The sequence below is a fragment of the Dufourea novaeangliae genome, unplaced genomic scaffold (assembly GCF_001272555.1).
Source record: "Dufourea novaeangliae isolate 0120121106 unplaced genomic scaffold, ASM127255v1 scaffold355, whole genome shotgun sequence".
Taxonomy (NCBI): Eukaryota; Metazoa; Arthropoda; class Insecta; order Hymenoptera; family Halictidae; genus Dufourea; species Dufourea novaeangliae.
The window spans coordinates 837500-859164 of record NW_015374251.1 but is presented as its reverse complement, the minus strand read 5'-3'; the positions used below and the strand labels follow the sequence as shown (position 1 = coordinate 859164).

General features: G+C 46.9%; 1 protein-coding gene across 1 annotated transcript in view; it reads right to left on the bottom strand.

Annotated features, from left to right (window-relative positions):
- LOC107192560 (fringe glycosyltransferase) overlaps positions 1 to 21665 on the bottom strand; it is a 65301-nt gene that overhangs the window by 8799 nt on the left and 34837 nt on the right. The window contains exon 6 of the mRNA XM_015581851.1: positions 6958 to 7043. Coding sequence (XP_015437337.1) covers positions 6958 to 7043 — 86 coding nt within the window. The remainder of the gene's footprint in view (positions 1 to 6957; positions 7044 to 21665) is intronic.

Here is a 21665-nt window from a genome sequence, read left to right as displayed (position 1 = left end):
CTCTTCCGAATGTTATTAAGGTCCTCCCAATTTATCCTGATACTTCTCTAAATCGAAGATTCAAAATAGAGTGGGTGCACCAGCAAACGAACACGTGACAGTGAATAAACATTACATACAAAAGCGAGTAAATTAAGTTATTACTCATTATTATCAAACAATGTGCATTTATTTAATATTCTTCGTTCACTGGTGAAATCTGTATCACTTAATAAAACATGTTTATTTCATTTACCTACCATTAATATTACTGTCATTTAAAGCTCGACTTTAACGGTTACAAAATCTCTTAAGTATTCATCCATTCGTGCGTTTACCCCAACACTGTCAGACACAAAAGTGAGACTCGTTCCTGCTACGCCAATAAAATCACCATATCCGTTATAACTCCCTATCACCGACGAAAAAAAAAGAGCTGCAAGAAACCCGGATGCAAGCATCCGAGCCCGGATCCCCAAACGTGTCTCCGCAGTCGCAAAATCGAAGGGTGGTCGCGTAAACAATTTCTTTCCACTCACAAGCAAGCGGTCCCCTCCAGGGCTCCAGGATGATTTTCTCACGCTTGAAGCGGTTCTCCGGCAAGGCCATGCGATCGCCGAAAATTTCCAGGCTATGCGCGTCCAATTAGCAGGAATCCGTTTGCGTACGCAAGGTCGAGAGGACGCATTCGTCTAATTAACGTTTTCCAGGAGTCGATCGCGGCCACTAGAGTAGCCACAGAGCGCGGGAAAAAAGGTCCCGCCCCCCTTTCTCTGCCCCCCCCCCCCACCTCTCCATTTGGGTCTTTTTAATTGGCCAGATTAGTCCCGAAATCGCGTACCCTTTTCCCCCATGGTCCCTCTCCTTTTTTTCGCTGTCGCCTCTCTCTCCTCCCTTCTCTGTGGTTCTGTTGGCGCGGTGCTTGTCGCCGCGTCGGTCCCGTGTCGTCCTTTCGGGCACCGCCGACACGGAATATCGGCCTCGTTAAAATACCTGGCGAGGCCTCGAGACGAAATCGAAATTTCGGGGTTACCGAGAACATGGAGGTGGGATAGAGCGCAGGATCGAAGGCGTCCTTCGAGGGCTTTCCGTCTTCGTCCGGTGCTAAATAACCCAGGGGGACAGATACCTCGCTGATATAACTCGCGCACACGTTTCAACCGTCTGGTTCTTTCGTACGGCGAGCATTCCCAGGAAGCCTCGCGCCGCGGAAACAGAGTTAACGAGGGAAATAAGGGGAGGGTGATTCTGGGGACGTTTTTGGTACGGCGACCAATCCGTGTCGTCGGTGGATGTACAGTGAGAGTTAAAAAGGAGTATACACTTTGAAAGTATGAATCTAACATTTCGCAGAGATGCTCGGTTATTTTGTTGTGGAGGACCTAACCGATTGAAAGTTTTCAACCACCTTTGCTGTATATTTTTGTACAACTGAACATGAAAACTCTGGCTGCACGTAGAATTGTATCGATCATGCAAGATCTTTGACAACCAGAAAGTTATTACCGTGTACATTTTACGATCGCTAATGTTTCGGTTCTTCGTTCGACAAAAATTTCCAATTATATACACGTTCTGCAAACGTTAAGGGAACTCAATGGACAATGATTTCGAATCGAAGCGACCAGTCGCGACGGATGACATCTGTCTCCTCGACTCGCGGCTGAAACGAACCGATCTCAGAGGGATCGTGACGCGCGTCTCTCGGGCCCTGTCTATCGATATCGCGATCGGCCATCCGGAGATGAAACTATCGGGGGGCCGGATCGTGGGCACGTACCGCCACTTCATTCGTCGCGGTACAGGGCAGATCGTTTCCCGATCAGAAATGGACGAAACCGGGGGAGAGCGTTGCGCGAAAGGCGAACAGCTCTCGGATCCTTCCGAAGACAGGATGGATCGATATCGATCGCGGCGAAGACGCATGAATGCCGGACGTCGTTACCACTCTCCGCGAGCGGGAATTGAGACGTGTACTTTACGATCGCCGATTCGCCGCGCCGCGCCAGGTTTGCAGTTTTATTCCGATCACTAAATGAACAGCGAATGGAATTGTAACTCGAACGAGTTCTCGAAACGAATGTGTAGCCCTGACGAATTTATATAAAAATAAATTCTAATTCACCGATCAACCATTCCCACTGACAAAAAATTTGCTATAATCACATTAAAGCTCTCTTGAAATCATGCTATACCTGATAAAAACATTTTCGATCGGACTGCTAATAACAGAGTAATCTCTACTGATCACGATTCGTGGTTCACCTTGTATAATAGTTTCTTCTAGTCTCGTATAGTATGGCACAGATTCGTGTCAGTCGTATGTGAATTTTTCTAAATTGTTTATTTCGTTACGATAATCTTTTCGCGTTGATTGATATACGTTTCAAGCCGTTCGTAATAAAAATTGTCGAACGTTCGATTATTTTACCCCACACCCCCCTCCCCCTCCTTCCATGCTTCCGTTCTCCTCGGCTCCCACCATCGGTAAAAATAAGACAAATAAACGTGTCGTCGAAATCCCACGGATCGAAGGGGAGAAAAAAGGGGCGGGGAAGAAGAACGGAGGCTTGAAGGGAGGGAAAGGAAGGTCCGAGGGGAAGCTCGCGTTCGAGGATCTCTTTGATTCCATTATTGCTCGCCTAATTGGATTCCTCTCCGCGATCGCGGTTTCCTGCGTATACGTGTATACCGTGGCCCTCTGCCGCCGCCGATCCGGTGATCTATAGATCGTCGACGCGCCTGGCCACTCGGATCGCATACCTACCCGATGTGTGCATACGCCTGGGCTCGAAAATCCGCGAGATTTCTGGAGATTCGATCGGAGAAACGGTGCGTACACACCCCATATGATCCCATCTAACCAGAAATAATAGGGTTAATAAATAATGAAATAAAACGCCTCTTGTGTTTGGATGGTTCTTTTTTTTTTATCACACGCAACCGTCGCGACACGTTTACTGCTGCGACGAGAACCAAGAGGCTGATCTAAGACCGAAGAAAAACTTGGGAATTTTCCCCGTGGATGGATCGAAAGCATGGGAATATTTAAGTCATCGAACGGGATCAGAGCGATCTTTAAATATCCAAACACTACCGGGGATCTACAGACCACGTTTTCTCACCGGATTAACCGACAAATTCTCGTTGCTGTCACAGAACAGAAAAGTTTTTTTATCAAGAGGCTAGAAACTATAATACAAAAGACGACCCAATGAACGATTTTAGAGACCTGAAAGAATAAGAGAGAAAAATATTGAATTGAAATTGAACTCTCCAGCTCGTTCCTATTAATTCGTTGAATATGCCCGTAACAAGGAAATGATCGAAACACAAAGATATATTGCCCTCGCGGAATCGTGTTTCCTGCCGCTCGTGCGTGCGTGCACGTGGGTGGCAATCAGCCTCTGCAAGCCCATTGTGACCAGACCTGTTGCGTTCGTCGTTAATTAAGACCCATCACCGCGAGGATCCACCGGAACCAGTCGTTGTCTCTTCTCGTCCCGCTCGATCGACGGCCGATACATCGAAAGAAATTCCCCCCCGATATACATACTAATCGAACCTCGATCGAGATCGCGTTTCACTCCTTCGCTATTAGTCACCGTCGAGCCTTCCAGCCATTAATTTCTACGATACGATTCGAAACCGACAGTTGTGTATTCAAAACTGAAGGTAACAGAAACTATGAAGGATCGACAAGATAATCACTCTTTTAGAATTCATAAAAATTCATAAAAATTTAATGTAATATTTCTGTAAATCAATAGGGTTAATCCCGTGGAAATAAATATTATTATTATTATACCTAAACGTTTTCTTGGATCTCGAACCTTTCGAAGGATTCACCAAATTTTTCATTCCTTATACTTTCAACTTGAAAGGCAGAAAACGATGAAGCAGGAAGCGGACCAAGTCCACGGAGAAACCGTAAACGTGGATCGTTTTTTTTTTTTTGTTTTTTTAAGCTATTAATAAGAACCACGATACGAGGCGGCGATAATAGAAAATCACCGCGAGTTACGATCGCCGCGCCAGCTTTCAGTGCACCGTTATGAACGTAGACCGCCGTAAATAACGAACACCGCGGCGGCCTGAAAATAGCTCCGAGTGACGTGCAATAGAAGCAACAGGAGTCCATTGGCTCCGCGTCATTAATCACGAAATGCTACGGGGTAATAGGCTGTCCAATGATCGACGAAAACGTGCGCGCGCGCACGCGAGAAAATTGCCTCGCTGCTGCCCGTTTTTTTTTGTTTTTTCAGCGCACGCCGGAAACTTCAGGTTACACGTATACCTAGAAATACGAAACGTTACAGATTCGAAATGAAAAAGGTATGGTACAAATATTCCCTCTCTGTAATCGCGGTTTATCGACCTCCTTGTGACTACACTGTCTTCTTTACAGAGTCATTAGAATCTAGTGTCAGAGTCATTATACCTATTTATGCATTACTACTACTTTTTTTTTTACGTCCAAAAATACCTTGAAAAGTATGCAATTTTAAGAAATGAAATTATAACAGTAATAATCCATCGCTATGAATTTCGACAAATCAAAGGGATAAAACTTAAAAGTAACTTTTTCTTACCCCTTCAACGGGGGAACCTCGAGACTCCGTGGTCCCGAAGACCCTCTTTCAACCCCCCCGTGTCCTCCGTGGACTGTTCGTCGATGATGGCAGCAGAAAAAAAAGTGGAGCATCGAATAGTCTTGAATCGAGTCGCGGCGAGGAAACAAGAAAGAAGCGAAGGGAGTGTAGTGGCAACGTCCCTGAATGAGAAAGCGGTTCGATGCACTTGCCACTCCTTTCCTCCGTCTCCCTCGGCCGCCGTTCGGACTCCACCGCCACCAGGGAGCCCCTGGCCCGCTGTTGTTCCGCAGAGTGTTGCAACACGAAAGGAACGAGTGTACCAGGAGGCAGGATAATGCCAGGACCGTGTATATACGCTACGTGGAACGGACGAAAGAGCGTGGAGACAAGAACGACGCGACTGGGAAACGCGAACAGAGAAAAGGAAGGAGGGAGAGAGAAAAAGATCGTTCGCTGATTCAAAAGCCCTCCCAGGTGACGGGCTTTTTGCCAGTTTCATTCGTTTCTGCTCGCGACATTTCATTCGTACGACACAACTTATGAAAGCATGAACCGGAGATATCCGCGATAACAATGGAAACGTTGGTTGCAAGAAATACATTTCATATCGATGCATCATTCTGTAGGATCGTCAAGATGATGGAAGGTATTATTATCGTAAAATGATTAGGAGATTCATTCTAGTTCCATTCGTTCCTAATTTATTACCATTCGAACTAGCCGTTCTTTATTGTGTTCTAATAAGTCCTCTCAGAGTCTAGCTCGTGACCGAGGAGCATCGTGAAAAAAAAAGAAACACGTATCAACCGTTGTGTTCCATCGAGAACGTGTTCCAATTACCACCGAGTGATGTTCGTTCTACCTGTCGGAGGAATTAAGTAGCCTTGAACATGCGCCGACTCATCCTCGAGGATGTCGATCGACTCCCCCCACCACCGATTAATCGCTTTCCTCGATTCGAGATTACCTGCCTGTTAATGATTCGACATACCCAGTCTTTTTCATCGTTTTAATTGACCGATGAAATTGTTGCGGTAGAAAGTTACAAACCTGCCCGCTTAATCATGCGATCCTTAGTCATGGGGGGTTTCGAAGAGGAGAACGCTGTTATTTGGGGCTAAGTATCCTAGGAAAGATCCATCAAAATTTTGCCTTTAGTATTTTCCCTCCGAAACCAATCGAGATTGAGACCCAAAATCTAACACAAATCTAACCGAAATTTCTTCCACTCACTGCACAGTGGATCAGAAAACCCGAATATAACCTAATTTATGTTCGAAACATATTAGATGACCTCATTAATTTTTGCCACCCTTTGGCGTCTCCTGGCTCACTATGCACTGCTCTGATCTATCTCAAACAATGTCCAACACAAATCCATATCGAGCTGCATGTCGAGTGAATAAGACCCCTAGATTCCGCTAGAAAGATCGAACCATCAAGTTCAATCTCATAGTAGATCCTTGATACAAAACCTCGAGCAAAGACTGTAACGTTAATCAGTCACGTTCAACCACATTTATGTCCACATGTTCGATTCGAACAACATAATCGTCCTTTCAGGAATCCCAAGTCCGCTCGCGGCCCCGACCATTAATTAGCCGAGATTTATAAAACGATTCGCCTGGAACGAACGAGTGTCGGCGATAAGAGAGAGGAGCCACGGATCGGGTCCAAGTCATTCCACTTAAGGGTTAATGACGCGCAATCAGAATTGTTGATCGCAACGTCGCCGCTGCTATCCGCGTTATTATCAATAAGTTCGTCTCGAGAAGCAATTCACCGCGGGCCCCGTGGACGACGTTTATGTCGCGTTCGCCGGAGGGCCAACGGGTGCCTCCGCTCATAAATCATTATTTATGTCGTGCACACACAGTGACCAGTGTGTTGTTTGTCCTCGGTTCTTACGCAGGCCTGCCCCCGTTCTTCCACGACCGGATACCACTCGTCGATCCTCGATCGCCGCTGTTTCTGCGAGACGAAAGAAACCACCGATACATCCGGCTAGTTTTTCGTCTCATGATTTTATCGTCTGGTGGCCGGTCGAGCACTATGTTTTGTACTTTTGTGCCCTATTTTTCGATGCAACGAAGAATTTAACCGATCAGTGGAACGTATTACCTTCCTATGGCTGTTATAATTGAGACTGATGACGTGCTTATAGAGAACAGTACAGACGATTTTGTGCTTATCATTATCCCCTATTAACGAAAGTATCAACTCGTTCCATAATTTTAAATAATTCCTCCCCACGTGTAACATCTATCAATCATTTTCTGTGTCCTCCTTTCGAAAGACTGGTTTTATTACGTAGATTAAGCGAAGAAACGAAATTATTGGAACGACCGAATAGCTAACGAGAAACTGAAGTGTGCAGACTCACCCAGCCACAGGCGTCATCTTCAGCGCGAGCGCCCTGCTGATGCAGAATCCCGCTCCTCCGGTCGCGAACCAGAATTTCACCTTTTGCTGGAACAGAAAAAACCGTTGCAACACGTTCGTTAAAGGTTCGAGAGAGAAAAAAGTACGTGGCCGATCGGGGGACAGGTGATCGATCGTCCGTTGGACGCGTTGATCGATCGACCCGGGCTACCGATTACGTTCGATCACTTCTGACTTGGGATTGGGGTCCGATCGTGCCTCCCGTTTTCTTTTTCATACGATACAAAAATTCTCGTCTCGGTCCACTCGACATATCCTCTTTCTAACTCTGGCATTCGCAGATCTCAGATCCTAATCCTAGCAGCAACAGCTCAACCTAAATTTCATGATTCAATGGAACACGTTCGGTATCAAAGTCGCGAGAAACCACGACACCGCCGAGAGAGCTCGATTACTCGAGAGTTACGAGCGGGATACATACACACAGGCCGATTTCTGACCGATCGACGTAGCCTGGGGGCCATTAGAGCCGGACTCATAGGCGACCTGGACGCGATCCATGCCACCGATACGATCTCTCGGCTGGTCTAGAACCCGGGAGTCGTGCTCCTTTCTAGGCGTGGTACACACGCCGATACAAGCCTTGCACACGTGCGTGGCCACAATGTGCCCTGGGTGAAACCGAAATCTTTTGGATCTCTGGTGTATAATCTTGTGCAATCTGTACACGGTTGCGCAAGACCAGCCGGACGCGAATGCTATATAGGTACTCGTGAAACCGATCGATGTTTATCGGACCGTGTACGACGATTTTGATACCGGTTCAACGACCGGGATAAGTCCTAAAGTCTGCCTTGAATAATTAACCGATAAGATTTATAATAAAGAAAGAGATTTACAAGATGGGGCAATAACTATGTCCACTTTGAATATTGCCGTTATTTGTAATAATATGAACAAATATTATATACAAAACTTACACGGTACAGAGGGGGGCATATTGTGACACAAACATTTTCTGCGTGGGTGAAGGCACAGAGGAGATTTCAAGGTCATCTCTATTTTTTTTTAATAGAATGCTATGTTTTTTTATCGCGATGTGATAGTGAAATGTGGTAGTAAAATAAACTTTCTTACATTACAGGCGATGCCCGAAGTAGTGACCGTTTGCGTCGATGCAAAGTTGCAATCTTCGTATCGCTGCGTCACGTGCATGTCTTATCGTTTCTGAACTTACTCTAGCATAGTTATTGCCCCACCCTGTATAAGAAGAACCCACAAAGTGTATCATGTTGAGCGCCATTTATTTTATAAATTACTAACTGCAAGCGACTGAAAGGAGGTGTGTGTGTGTGTTTCTGTGTGCACCTTAATCGTGGCTGGTCGAGGCCTACAATTTCAGCGAACGACGGATCAAAAGATTTCAAGTCTTCCCCCTCCGGGGTTTTCGTTCGAGAGCAGGCATCAACCCAGAGAGTGCGCGAGTCTCTTCGTTCCCGATGTTAATTACGCGTTCTCCAGATAACGGAGCAACAGAAGCGAGGCACGGTCGGGTTATTGGTCGATCGTCTCGAGAAGAGTCAGGTGATGCCCAGCAAGGAGGGCAGCGACGCATGACGAGGAGAGGACAGAAGAAAGGGAGGTGGAAAGACGAGGGGAACAGGAAGACAGGACCTCACGAACGCATTAGATATACACGGCCGATTGGGGTGGGCCCAGATAGCATCGTCGGTGGCTACACAACCAGTGGTGGGGTGGAGTAGAGCTTCGATCTTTCGTTCTTTCTTTCTTTCTTTCTTCGTTTCCTTCGGTCCCCATTTGAATAACACAACACCGTGCGCAGTCACGAGAAGCCACACGAGACTCGCGCGGAATTCTGGGGTCAGCTGAACTCACCCAACGGTGGACAAAGCGACCACGGAAACGATAACCGGTGTTCCGACCGATTCACCGGCGTTGTTCGCCTGTTCGAGCTTCCTGTGTTTCCCTCGTCAACATCTCCGATCGCCCACCCTTTTTAGCGTTGACACGATACCACGCACGGTGCGTTTCGAAGCAATAGTATACAGTATATTACAACTCAGAATCACTTTTTTCTAGGGAATATAATCTATCCTTCTCTGGAGAAATATTATCTCTCAACACGATTTCAAACATGACATGCTTGGTTTGTGTTCATTTCAACCCCAATTTTTCAGAAATTAATGGCCATACACGACAGAATTCCATTTCTGAACCTCATTAAAAAGTCAGCGTTGCACCTGGGAACCTCTCCTCGTCAGTGACAAGGACCCTCCGAAAACTCATCGAGGATTTACTGTACTCTGTGTGGTCTCACTCTGCCCGTACCATTAACAGCGTTCATAACAATATGTATAACATGTAGAATATGTACAGCTTCCCAAGGTTGCGAAGAGGGAGTTCTTGAACGTAACAAGATTCACCAGAAGAAAGTGAAAGGAAGCCCATGTCGCTGACAACACCTGCCCGAAGGAAGGAAGGCTCAGCGAGGCACGGCGAACGGTCGCCGATTTTAATTATCGCGCACGCATTTACCCGGCAGCGATCATCGTCCAGGGATGATCACCGTGGAATCGCGGCCAGAACCTCGGCCGAGGTAACCGACGTCGGACCGGGCAGATCCTCCGCGAAGATTGCTCCTCTGACTAATTACATTCCGAACCCTAACTTCGAAGGGGGTTGATGCGAGCGGACCACGAGAAGGAGCAAGAGGTGGAACGGGGGATACGATTATACGATCCTATATCCAATTACCTAGCGACGATTGGCAGCGATCCAGAGATAAATTTGGCTCCCTGATTGCTGCTCCCTGTCGGCCCCCGCTTTGCCTCCTTATCCGTTCCGAGGAGATACAGGGAAATTTAGTGGGGACCCGGTCCCCAATTAGTAGATCCGAAACACGTTTCCAGGGAAAACGTTTATGGGGAATCTCGAGAGCTTTTGAGTACCCGTTACATTAGGTTGCGACTCGGAGAATCATTCGATGTGTCTCTCCCTGTTTCTGTTGAAATTTCTGGTCGACAATTGCTGAGTTTCTGTCGAGTCGGACGTTAATTAGTTCGGATAACCCTGTCCCCCGACTCGGCAATCGATGATCGAAAAACACAAGGACCAGAAGGGTAGAGGATCCAGGGCCGTCGATTGTCTCTCTAGAATCGAGGTCGTAAAAACAAGGGACCCGTGAATGACACGGCGAGTAATATCTGATGTAGAGAGTGGGTGGCTGCCGTTCGATATGTATTAAGACTAATGAACAGATTAGAGCCCCTGATATCGCTCGACCAGCCTAACTGCAGATATACGCGAGAGTCGTCGTCGTGCTGTGGAGCTTGAGGAAGGGCCCACCGCTCGAAGGCCAAACTTTCGATTAAAAAACACGACGTTCCTGGTTTCCAAGATCAATATACGTATAATCCAACTTCTGGGCCAAGAGACATCGCTCGTTAATTTAACCTGGAAATCGCATTCCGTCTGATCGAGACAGGATAAGAAACCAATTAACCAAAAAACAAAAAGAGAAGAAAAAAAAAACTATCTCGCGATCGATGGAGAAACAGCAAGCACGCGTTTCCGCCGGAATTCCTTCGGTGCAGCGGATCGATAACGCCGATAAAACGCGTTGTTATCGGACCGGAGGGAATATTAATGAACGGATAATTGCGGACAAGTCACGGGCGTCGATTCGCATGCGTGTCGTCCACGTGCTGCGTACGCGATCGATATAATGCACCGGGACGGTATAAATAAATAAAAGAAAACGATAGCCAAAGGCGGACCTGGCGTGCCGCGGTTGCAATTCACCCGACTCGGACCGTGGTGCACCGGATGCACGCGGGCCCCGTTCTGCAAAACGAAGATCCAGCCCGTGAGATATAAAGACCTCGTGTGCGCTGGGTATAATAATATCGAAGTAATGGAGGTAGCGTACGTGGCGTAAGATGCGATCCTCTTCCGACCACCGCCTCTATTTCGCCTCCCACCCCTTCTTTCCTGATCTTGGACTGCGACGAATGGGATACGCGTGTTCTCGCCCCATGGTGCACAGCGTCCATGAAGAGGCCGTCATGGGTCACGGGATACCCAGGTCTGCGGATCTTAGAGCTACTCCACGAACGGTTTTCACCTGTCCTCTTTTACCGTGTCATTAGTCCGACCTGCCGATAAGTCGGCTATACGTGCGCGTTATCGACACGGTGAACACAGCTTCCGGGTTCTTGGGTGTTAGAGTACGGTGTGATGTACGTGTATTGTCGAATTATAAGGATCGGTCGGATTGGGCTTGGTCAGTTATGCGGAATATGCTGGCCACATCGGTGCGAATAACGGCACCGAGAGAGAGGTTACCTGCCTGGGCGTTTCGTGCCTCGATGCACGTGAACGCGATAAGTCTTGAGCGGAATCTCGAGTCTCTAGCTTTTAGGGTACACACGTCGAGGATCTGGGAAGAAGGCAGAAGCTCCGATGGCCCGTGGTAATGGGATTATAGTGAAGTCTCGATACCTGCGCGGTGTGACTTCTACGTTAAATGCGCTCTGCTTCAACCTTTGCTACTGGATGGATTCCACACTGGAGACTCGGCCTAAAATGTTGTTCGTTAAGTGACACAGTGTACCTCTACGATAACTGCTCCAAAGTGGTCCCAAGTTTTTGGCATTAATCGAAGATGTTAGCTCCTAGCTTCTACTTCTTCGCTGTGTCTGCATGTACGTGTGGCCGACCTTCCAGATGATTGGAGTTCGTTCAATTCCTATCTTTCCATTCTGAAGTTAACTGCTAAGTCGAGTTCGCTTAACTGGAAATATCTCGGAAATGGAGCTTCACATTAGAAAACTGTAAAGGACTTTTTGATTTGTACTTGTACGACGAATATGCATGTTGCTGTTTGTCTTGTAATTTTGGGACACCCTGTGTATACGGGCTCTATGATCTAAATTCGAGCTCGTACGGAGCTACGTCCACGCCCATCCGTTCTGTAATTTTGGGACACCCTGTGTATACGGGCTCTATGATCTAAATTCGAGCTCGTACGGAGCTACTACTACCATCCAGCACAATCACGTCGTTTGGTTACCTCGAAACAGCTCATTGGATACCGTTCTATTAATTCTGCGCTCGTTGTTACGAGCTGTCGATTATAGGCACACGAGCAGTTACCGTGTGCGCGTTACCTCGCGGTATGCACGACGTGGTCGCGCGAGGATTCGAACGGGGACCCCCTCCACCGTAATTAGGAACCCGCGCTATTGTTCGGTTTTGTTACGAGGATGGGATTGTACGCGCGTGACCCGTGACGACCGTACACGTACCGGTACACTTGCTCGCCTCGCGAAAGCGGAATGGTTCACGCACGACGCTTCCCGCTCCGGGAAAATTACGACCACGAATACAATGGCGAGGAAGTCAATCGGGCCGAAAGGTGGTCCGAGTTTTTTCTCGAATTTCATCGCGAATGAGATGCTGATGCACTCACGTGGAAACGGGACCTCGAAGCTTCATGGAGCTGGAATTCCTACCTAGATTCACATTTTACACAGGATTCACATTGCAACGTCGTCTTCTGCCCAATAAAATACGGGTCCGCTTCGGAGTGTTCCTCCGAAATTTGTTTTTTACCCGAAGTCGAAACTCTGCTTAGTTTCTGTTTACCCTATTTTAATTTGTTTCGCAGGGAGAGCGCCCCAGTGATGAGAAAAACGTGGTTGTGTCGCATTCGTCGAGGGATCACTGTATCGCCATCATTTTTATCATTGTAATAGTGTATTTTGTATACCATACTGTACGCACCGCATCGATGTTGATGGTTACACAACTCGTACCCGCCCAACAACGCATTAATCCGAAAGGTTATGATCGATCCTTCGATTAGAATGCAGCACAGAGAACATTGAACGCAGCACACGGGTCTTACAAAGAGAGGCGAACACGAGTGTGCTCAAGACGCCGTTGGTCAAGGTTGCAACCGTGAAAAACCTCGCCACGCCCGACGACCACGCTGAGGAATCGACTGGTTTGCGTTGTTAAGGATCGACGGGGATCGATCGCGATAGAACGGTGATCGACGGGACAGGGAAAAATGAGGATATCTCGACGGTGGAAGAAATTAATTGCCGGGCGTCAAGAGGCGGCGGCGGACCGCGAAGAAAGGGGGAGAGGGCACACGCTTAATGGAAGTAATTTAACGGGGAATATTGTGTATACCGCGGGAGCGTGTTTAAATTAGCACCTAAATCGTTTAAAATGATTGATACGTGTACAGCGGAGGCGGCGGAGAGATTTAATCTCGGTTGGGGCAAGCTCGTTACGCGAATTACGTATTCAATTGTGTTTCGGGCTCCCTTAAGTAATCCGTCGGAAAAACGAGTCGGACGTCACGTCCGAAATGTGCAGAGTTGTGTGCATTCATCGTTTACTCCGAATTCTTAGGCTCTGAAAGCGGTACAATCGACGTGATCTTCCATTCGAACGATCTTTTATTATTCGAAGCACCTACACACCCTGATAGAGCAAGATCGATAATCAAATTACAATTTTTTTCGAGGCTCTGGTCACTTTTCCAATTTTCCAGCTCGTTTACTTTCCGTTGAAAGTTCGCTCCGTTAAGATTCTCGGTATCGAGGTCACAATAAAAGCGACCATTGTCCGCGAGAGTCAACCTCTCGACCAGATCTTTCTCGCAGAGGAAAACAGAGGTTGAATCTGTGCCGACTGCTTGGCAGAAATTTCACCGTTTAGAGATCGGGGCTGCGGATATTGGAAGAAATGGGCGACGAACACAGACCAATTACAACACATCGCAAACACAAAATCTTCGCGTGGCAACGAACGCTTCACCGGACGCACTCGTAAATATAGTGTTGATTTTCCGGGAGAGTAAACAGCCGAGATGTAATCAGCGACCGATGGTTTCACGGCGGCGTGCACTCTGAAAACGATTCCCACGTTCGTAACGCGTTCTGCTCTTCTAGCCGTGATTTCCGGAAGGATTTCGAAGCGGACCGAACCGACCGTGCCTTTCCAGTGCGTCGATTAATTAGGCGAGACCCCCGGTTGGTCAATCGGATCAAAGGTTCGCGCGGTTCCTATGTTTTCTCACCGCCGATAGTTCCCTGAAACTGGCAGATCAAGCTTTCGTTTCGGAACGGTTCACGGTTTCATGGACGAAAATTCCAAGTTCACACAGAATTCCAAGTTGACAGAATTTCAAGTTGGAAGAATTCCAAGTCATCGGAATGTCAAGTTGACAGAATTTCAAGTCATCAGAATTCCATGTTGAGGGGATTTCAAGTTTACGTTCGCGTTTACAGAATTCCAAGCTTTAAAACTTCCAAGTTACCAAATTCCATCACCTCCGAAGATTATCGCCATAAAACCGATTGAAAGAGCACTTTTCCACGGGTCGTTAAGGAATTAATTGGCTTTTAATCCCGCCAAAATTCGGTACCCGATACGGAGTTGCTTTCTTTTTACATAATTTCATCGAGGTGTATACACACGCCGCCCGTGGACCCCTTGTAATTATCTCTGCTCGAAAGTTGGACCGCGGCGGCGGTTGCGCGGGAAGTTTATGGACGGTCCCTCCGCCGGTATTTCCACGCTCATTAACGAACCGCCTTAATTTCGTTAGCCGCGGGACGGTAGGTGAGGCGAAATTATCTTCGGACAGCCGTGCCCCGCGTATCTGGAGGCGATGCGGCTCTAATTAAATCCGTCGCGGTCTGTACTTACACATTCATGCAGGAGTACCTGCGAAGAACAGAGAAACACAGACGAGACGGAATCTGATATTATGATTCGGAGCGAATCAGCTGCTGCTCAATCGCGAATTCTTTTACTCCCTCCATTCAATGTTTCATAAATATTATCAAACACCATGTATATTTTCCTACGGTTCCCAAATTAATTACCTTAAAGATTTTCCTGTTGATAACTACATATACCGAAATTCAACAGCCCTAAATGTTACATTTTCCCCAGTATTCCTGAACGATCGAATGTTGCTGTGTATACACGAGTACAGTCGCCTGGTCCCACGAAAGTGAGAATCAGGGGATTCGTTGGCGCGTCTCGGAACGGTAGTCGGGGTGGATCAGGCTAATTAATAGTTCCGGGAACGGGCGAAGAGGTGAGGAGAAAGGATTGCAGGATCGAGAGTGGCAGGAAGGAGGAGACGGGGAGAAGGCCAGCACGGAATGCGGGACATGTGGTGCGCATCCGCGTGCCGGCAGCCTGCGAACACAGGGTGCGGATTTTCTGGCGGAACGCGGGAATAGGTGTTAGTCCAGGGCCATATATTACCAACAGACTGCGTTATTTCTTCTCTGGACACGGATCGACAACTGACAAACGTTCTTCCTGCTCGAAAGATCAATTACGAAAAACATATATGTATATTCACGCCCGTTTCTCGGAATTCTTGTCGGCAAAATCGCGACCAAAGATTCTTCACGGATACACGCTGAACTATATATATATATATAGAAATCGGGAGGATTTCAATATTTACGGCTACCAAGAAGCCATAAAACCGAATTATAATTCCCCCTCCTGACTCACGTTCTTTCACGATTAATACGTTCGGCGTTTCAACCAGGCCCACGGATCGTCACGCGAGTTCACGTTCCCCTCGATCAATTTACGAGAACCGGAATTACGATGGCATGGCTCGTTACATCGACCGTACGGTGTATAAATAAAGAAAACGATATTATACCCAATTACCGTATACACTTGTTTCGCCACAGTTTTCAGAGTGGATCGTAAAGAGGCAGGGGTAAGAGCACGACGATCATTTTTCGCGGTGCCTGCGAGGAATTCGAGGCTCGATCGTCGTTCGGATGCCTCTCGATCTCTGGCCTCACTCTCTTGTCCACCACCCTCCGTGCCCCGAGAGAGAGAGCTTTTGTTTGCTTGACTTTTTGCCCGAGCTAATAGGGAAACCGCAAGAGAGGATTCGCTCGCGCGGAACGAGCATGCTCTCCCGAGGGAATATCAACCGCGACGACGACGCACAGTTGCTTTCTTCGTCGCCTGACCTTCTAATGCAAGATCAAGGCCGAGCGTGGCCGTGAATGCTACTCGACGCCGACTAAATTGCACCTAGGCGCAGCCGGCAAAGAATGATCGCGTTATCCTGTGATTTCAAAAGCTTTGAACGGAGAACCTAGATCCTAGATTAACCCTTTTAATACCTTGGAACCGATATATCGAATTTTTTTGATGTTCCGAAAAATACCTTCATCGGATACATCGGCTTTCCGGATATTTTTGGAAACTTATAAGTTATAAGGTAGGTACTATAAGAGTCAAGGGAACACCAGATTTCTGTAAACGCAAGGTTTTCCTGTACAGAATCAGGGAGATTTCGATGTAAGGTCGAACCAAAAGTTCCATCGATCGTGGATGAGTTTTGCGTGGTGATCAAAGGTGAAAATGAATGCGATACCACCGAAACGGTTATTCTGACGGGAGTCGAAATCGAGGATGAAGCCAAAAGCTTCGGCAAGCGGGTTCCCCCAATTGGAAACGGATGGTAGCGGATAATTATCGGCTGGAGGATTCGACGGATTGCTTTAATGAAACGTCTCGTATTTCACCCGGGAGTCTACCTTTCGTCCGCGCGTACCATCTCTCCTGGCCTCTCTCTATCGTCCAGTCTTCTTGCTCCCTCGTCCGCGGAATGATTAATACGGCCACGGTAGGGTTGCAGGTTTACTGCTTTCCCGCTGTGACCACCTACGGTTCCCCCTTTTTTTTTTTCTTTCTTTCTTTCCCCCGTTCCGAAAGCCCACTTCATCTTCGTTTTCGCAACCAGCGCACCAGAAAGCTCCCGCCACGGATTTCCTGTTTTCCACGATGCGCTTCCGGTCGCTGTACAATTCGCGATATACCCACTCAGAATAATTGGTACTGGTCTACGTCGGATATCAGATCGCCTCGTAAAATAATTTTAAAAAACATACACGCAGGAGAAATGTAATAAACCTGGTTTGTCGCGAATTCACGACGGGACTAGACTTTTGATTGCTCTGGTGAACGCAGGTCTATGTATTAAGGATATTAGATACGAATAACAATCACGGAAACAGTGAAAATGGTGCTTTTATAATATCAACCTTCGTAAACTTTAAACTCAGTGTTCTCAGTCTAGAAACTAGTGGAGAACAATTAAGAACTAGATCGACGTGTTGTCTGCAAGAGTGTCGAGAATATTAAAAAAGTATCGGTACTTTCGATCGTCGCGTAAGAAAACTTCCCTTCTTCTGGAAAACGTCTTCTTCTTTACTTTCTCGAACGATATGATATTTCAGAGTGGACACCTCCGAAGAGATCGTCGGGAACAATTAGCAGAAGAGCACAACAACGGGGAGAACCAGAGATCAGAGGAAAGACGGTGTATACGGGTACGGTGTGGCGGCGAATTCCGGGAACGTGAGCCGGTTCGAGAGTAACCGTGGGGCACCGGTATCCACGGAATCCCTCGTATTTCGAACAAATCGCGCGATCGGCCACAATGGAGCCATTACGCGCGGGGGCCCACGGTAGGTAGGTAGGTGTAATATACAGGGTGTCTCGCCCGATTTTGACATCTTGATTTTCTCGCTATTGTGACCCGTAGCAAAAAAATGTTCGAGTAGAGGCTTGAATGGTATCGAGTAGAGCATATTCTGATGTTATTAGTTTTTTCGTGAGTGGACGCGTAAAGGTCGTATAAAGGTCAACTTTGTTTTTTTAAATGGAATGAGGTATTTTTTAATACATCGATCGATGAAGCTGGACATTCGTTATAAAAAAGTGCTACAGATCTCACCACGCAGTTATCGAGAATTTACTATACCCCCAGAGACCTGTCGTTAACACACCGATAAGCTCGCAGTAGGTAACGTTAAATCACTAAACCTAGATCCAGAAGCCTTCGTTAGCCATTTCTTTCCCTCTTATCGGAACCAAATCCGAGAGAGGACTAAACAAAAAATCGATCCCAGAACCGTTAACAATCCGACACTCTATACCACGGTTGAATCTCCCTGTAACCAAGTCCGCTACGTATACTCGTTCCACCGTGTCTGTACCATCCATTATGATTCGGTGTACCGAGCTATCGGCTGTAACTGTTCAGGGTCCCTAATCAGCGATTCTCGATCGTCGGTTTACACATTCTTTCGCCGGCGGTGTAATTACGATCGCGTCTCTCCCGGCACCGGGATATCGCGGCGGTGCCACGCCCCCGGTGAAAGGGTGATCCGGTGAAAGAGGAGAACGAACGAAGAAGGGGTGGGGGCAGGGGTCGAACGGAAGAAGGAAGGTGGGCAGCCGGTGCGCGCACGGAGTTCGTGCAGGAGCCGGTGATTTCTGTTCGCCGGTAGGCCGATCCAGCCTCGGGATAACCTGCCGATGAACCGTAAACCAGGAACTTATTACGGTGCCGTGTTGCGCTCGCGCGCATCTCGACGCTTTATTATTACGACTACCAGCCAGCCCACCACTATGCACACGTGTGTTTCTAGAATCAAGGATGGACAACGTACGGAGATATCTATACCGGAGAGAGAGAAAGGCGAACTTATTTGCGCCCGAGGTTCTTTACCTTGAGCTTCGAGTATCCGTTTTACCTTGATTGTATTAATCCTTCCTGGCAGACGATCATTTACTATTCGCAAAGATCTCTACGTTAAATGCTTCTGCTTCATCCCCACTACTCAGGGGGTTGTCATATTGGAGGATCGACACGAAACGCAATTCACAAATTCACGATTCATGAAGCGCGGCAATCGTGTCCCTCTACGATAACTGCTCCAAAGGGTCCCGAGGTTCAAGCGTTAATCGAAGATTTACCATAATTGTAACGACTTCGTGGAAAAGACTCCGAGTTAAATGTTACCTCTGATTTCCAGCGGAAGGATACGCTTTTCCGCTACTGCGTTTTTAGAGGTGTTATTATCCATTCTCGCTGGAAGTCGTTGGTTTTGCACGCGGATTACCCCTGTATGTCCCGTCGGGGAGAGAACGCCGCTCGGAGAATTATTCCAGCGCCATTAGCCGCGAGCGAGATTATTGCTCGACGGTTAACGACCCGGCGAACAACTAATAATTACGTTCCTGTATATTTCTTTCCACGGTTCTATACATTCTATTGTTACAGGCGTGCTCGTTCTCTAGTTACGACCGACTACGACGTGGCTTTTTACAGGATGCTTGTGTATACCACTGCTTTGGATTTCCACGTGGAGTAGTTGCCCGGAATTTCTGAACTCCGTGACTGCTGCTACGGTGCAGCGTATAGAGGATTGTGTCGACTTAGAAGGTATATCCAAGACCCGAGAGTTCCGGGGGTGTGCTTTCGCAACTTCATTATTGCCTCTCTACAAATTTGAACGCCAGAGAAATAAAAATTTTGATTTACAATAATTACTTCACCATTTTTAATTTCGAAGATCTGACCCCTGGGGTTTCAATCCTTTCGGATGTGATCCATCAGAATTCAAGCGTTCCTGAATTATTCCAACCTCATAGAGTGAACTTCCTTGGCGTTCGATACTTTCCTCTGCTCACAGCATTAGCTGATTAGCAAATTATTTCTCTCGCAGTAGCCTCGTCATTCGGGCTTGCTACCGGCCACGTGAAACGATCACCTTTCTCGTTTCGTCTACGAGATTTTTCCAAATGGTTTCTAACAGCCGCACGGTTGGTAACCGCCTTTCACCGCGATCAAACGCCGCCGATATTCAGCGAGGAAAGAATGTAAATCGACCACGCGCGCTCCCGATGGGGGATTAATTATCCGTTGCGAGCACACAAACGAGAAAAACTGCGTGCAGAGTTTCCTGGCGCGAACCGTGCTACGATTCGAAGGCACCGAAGGCTCATTGTCGCAATCACTGTTCGATCAGGGGGAGGGTGAATGATTGAACACCATCGTGGATTTCTGGGTCGAACAATGTAACGGGCACGAAGAATTCCGCTGGAATAACCGCGTCGATACAGAACGAGTAATTTTAATCATCTGTGTAGTAACAAAGGTCCGAGTAATTACGAGCAATCTCGATCCCAGGCGAGCGTCGATTCCAAAGGGACTAATTATCCAGTACCAACCAATATACCTATACCTATGTATATCTAGGCACAGAAAATCCCAGTACATCTATTACATATATACATTCTATCGCACGATCGTCAGGTAAATACCAATAGTAACGGGGAATTAAAGTTGATAGAAGTGAATCTTGTTATCCATGATTACCAGCGTAGAGAGGAATTGGATCTCGACGTAAAGGGGGGTCGTGTTTTTCCAATTTCTGCGCTGCGAAGAGGCCACACGGAAACGAGTCTCGCGCAGCGTGGATCCACGGGCTGCTACTCCACCCTCCTAGGTACCTCATTCAATCGTCGATCCTGAGCTGTGTAGTACATATTCCCCGCGATGCACGTGCAGAGCCTCGAGGTCCGCGAATAGCGCACCGGGACCGACGAAGCTCATGGAACAAATAGGATGGCGGCCGAGTAGAGACGAGGAAAACGAAAGAGAGACGGGTTATGTGTACACTACCGGACAAAAGTATAGGTACACCCTTTAAAACGGAACAACTTTTTTCAAATTGGTTCAAATAACTTGATTTCAATGAAAGTTTCAGTCAGAGTTGGGCACAATTTCAGTCGAATAATATATTGTGAAAAGCAACAGTATTTAAGATCGTCGTCGTCGCCTTTAAACAATTATTGATAATGAATAATTGTTTGCCAAGTGTCTACCGATTTAAGAAATAATGTAAATAATTAAAAATGGCGAAATACCTTTTTTTATCTTTTATTCGTTATTCGAAACTGTTTATCTAGATCATGAACTTGCCTATCTCTGGTTTCAGTATGTATATATAACTAACATAAGTTTTGTAAGACCTTTACTATTTCCTTCGCGATTCCGACCAATTACAACTTTTTCAATTTCTTTTTTACAACTTTAACACAAAAAAACTCAAGTCATTTGGAGCAATTTTAAAAAAGTTGTTCCGTTTTATAGGGTTTACCCATATATATGGCCGGTATATGTGTATATACGTGTATGTACCTACCTACGTTCGAACGAGGGAACATGAACGAGGAAGCGCGCAACGGCCCGAGCAGAGAGAAGTATTTCTCGGGCAAATATAATATACGAGTACGAGAAGCCCCCGGGGAGCAACGTCCACCATATATACCCGGGACCATAATCTCGGATGGAAGACGGTACCACACCCATGGGGGGTCGTCGGTGGATACGACAACGACGAAGGACGCAACACGAAGAGACGCAGAAACCAGCGAATCGTTGCGACCACCTTTCACTCGTAACGAATTATCGCGAACTGCGGAGATCTTTCGGGTTTAAGCATTTTAAGGATTTCAGGTAGACTTGCGAGCTTAGGCATTTGAAAAGAGTTGCCTGGGAGTTAAGGCCCGTTCTAGAATTCACGAAAACTGACTTAGGCACTATGCTGAGTTTAAACGTGAAAGCACAAGTCGGGGTGCGCAAATTATTTGAAGGTGTGAACGGGTCTTTAGAGGATTGAATTTTGAGACTATAAGGTACCTGAAGTTAGTGATGGATGGCTGATTAATTACTGATTAACAGACTATGGGTGTAAAAGTAAAAAGAAAGTTTTAATAAACTAAATATAAAAATAAAGTACCCCGGACTTTTTTCAGATTTTTTAA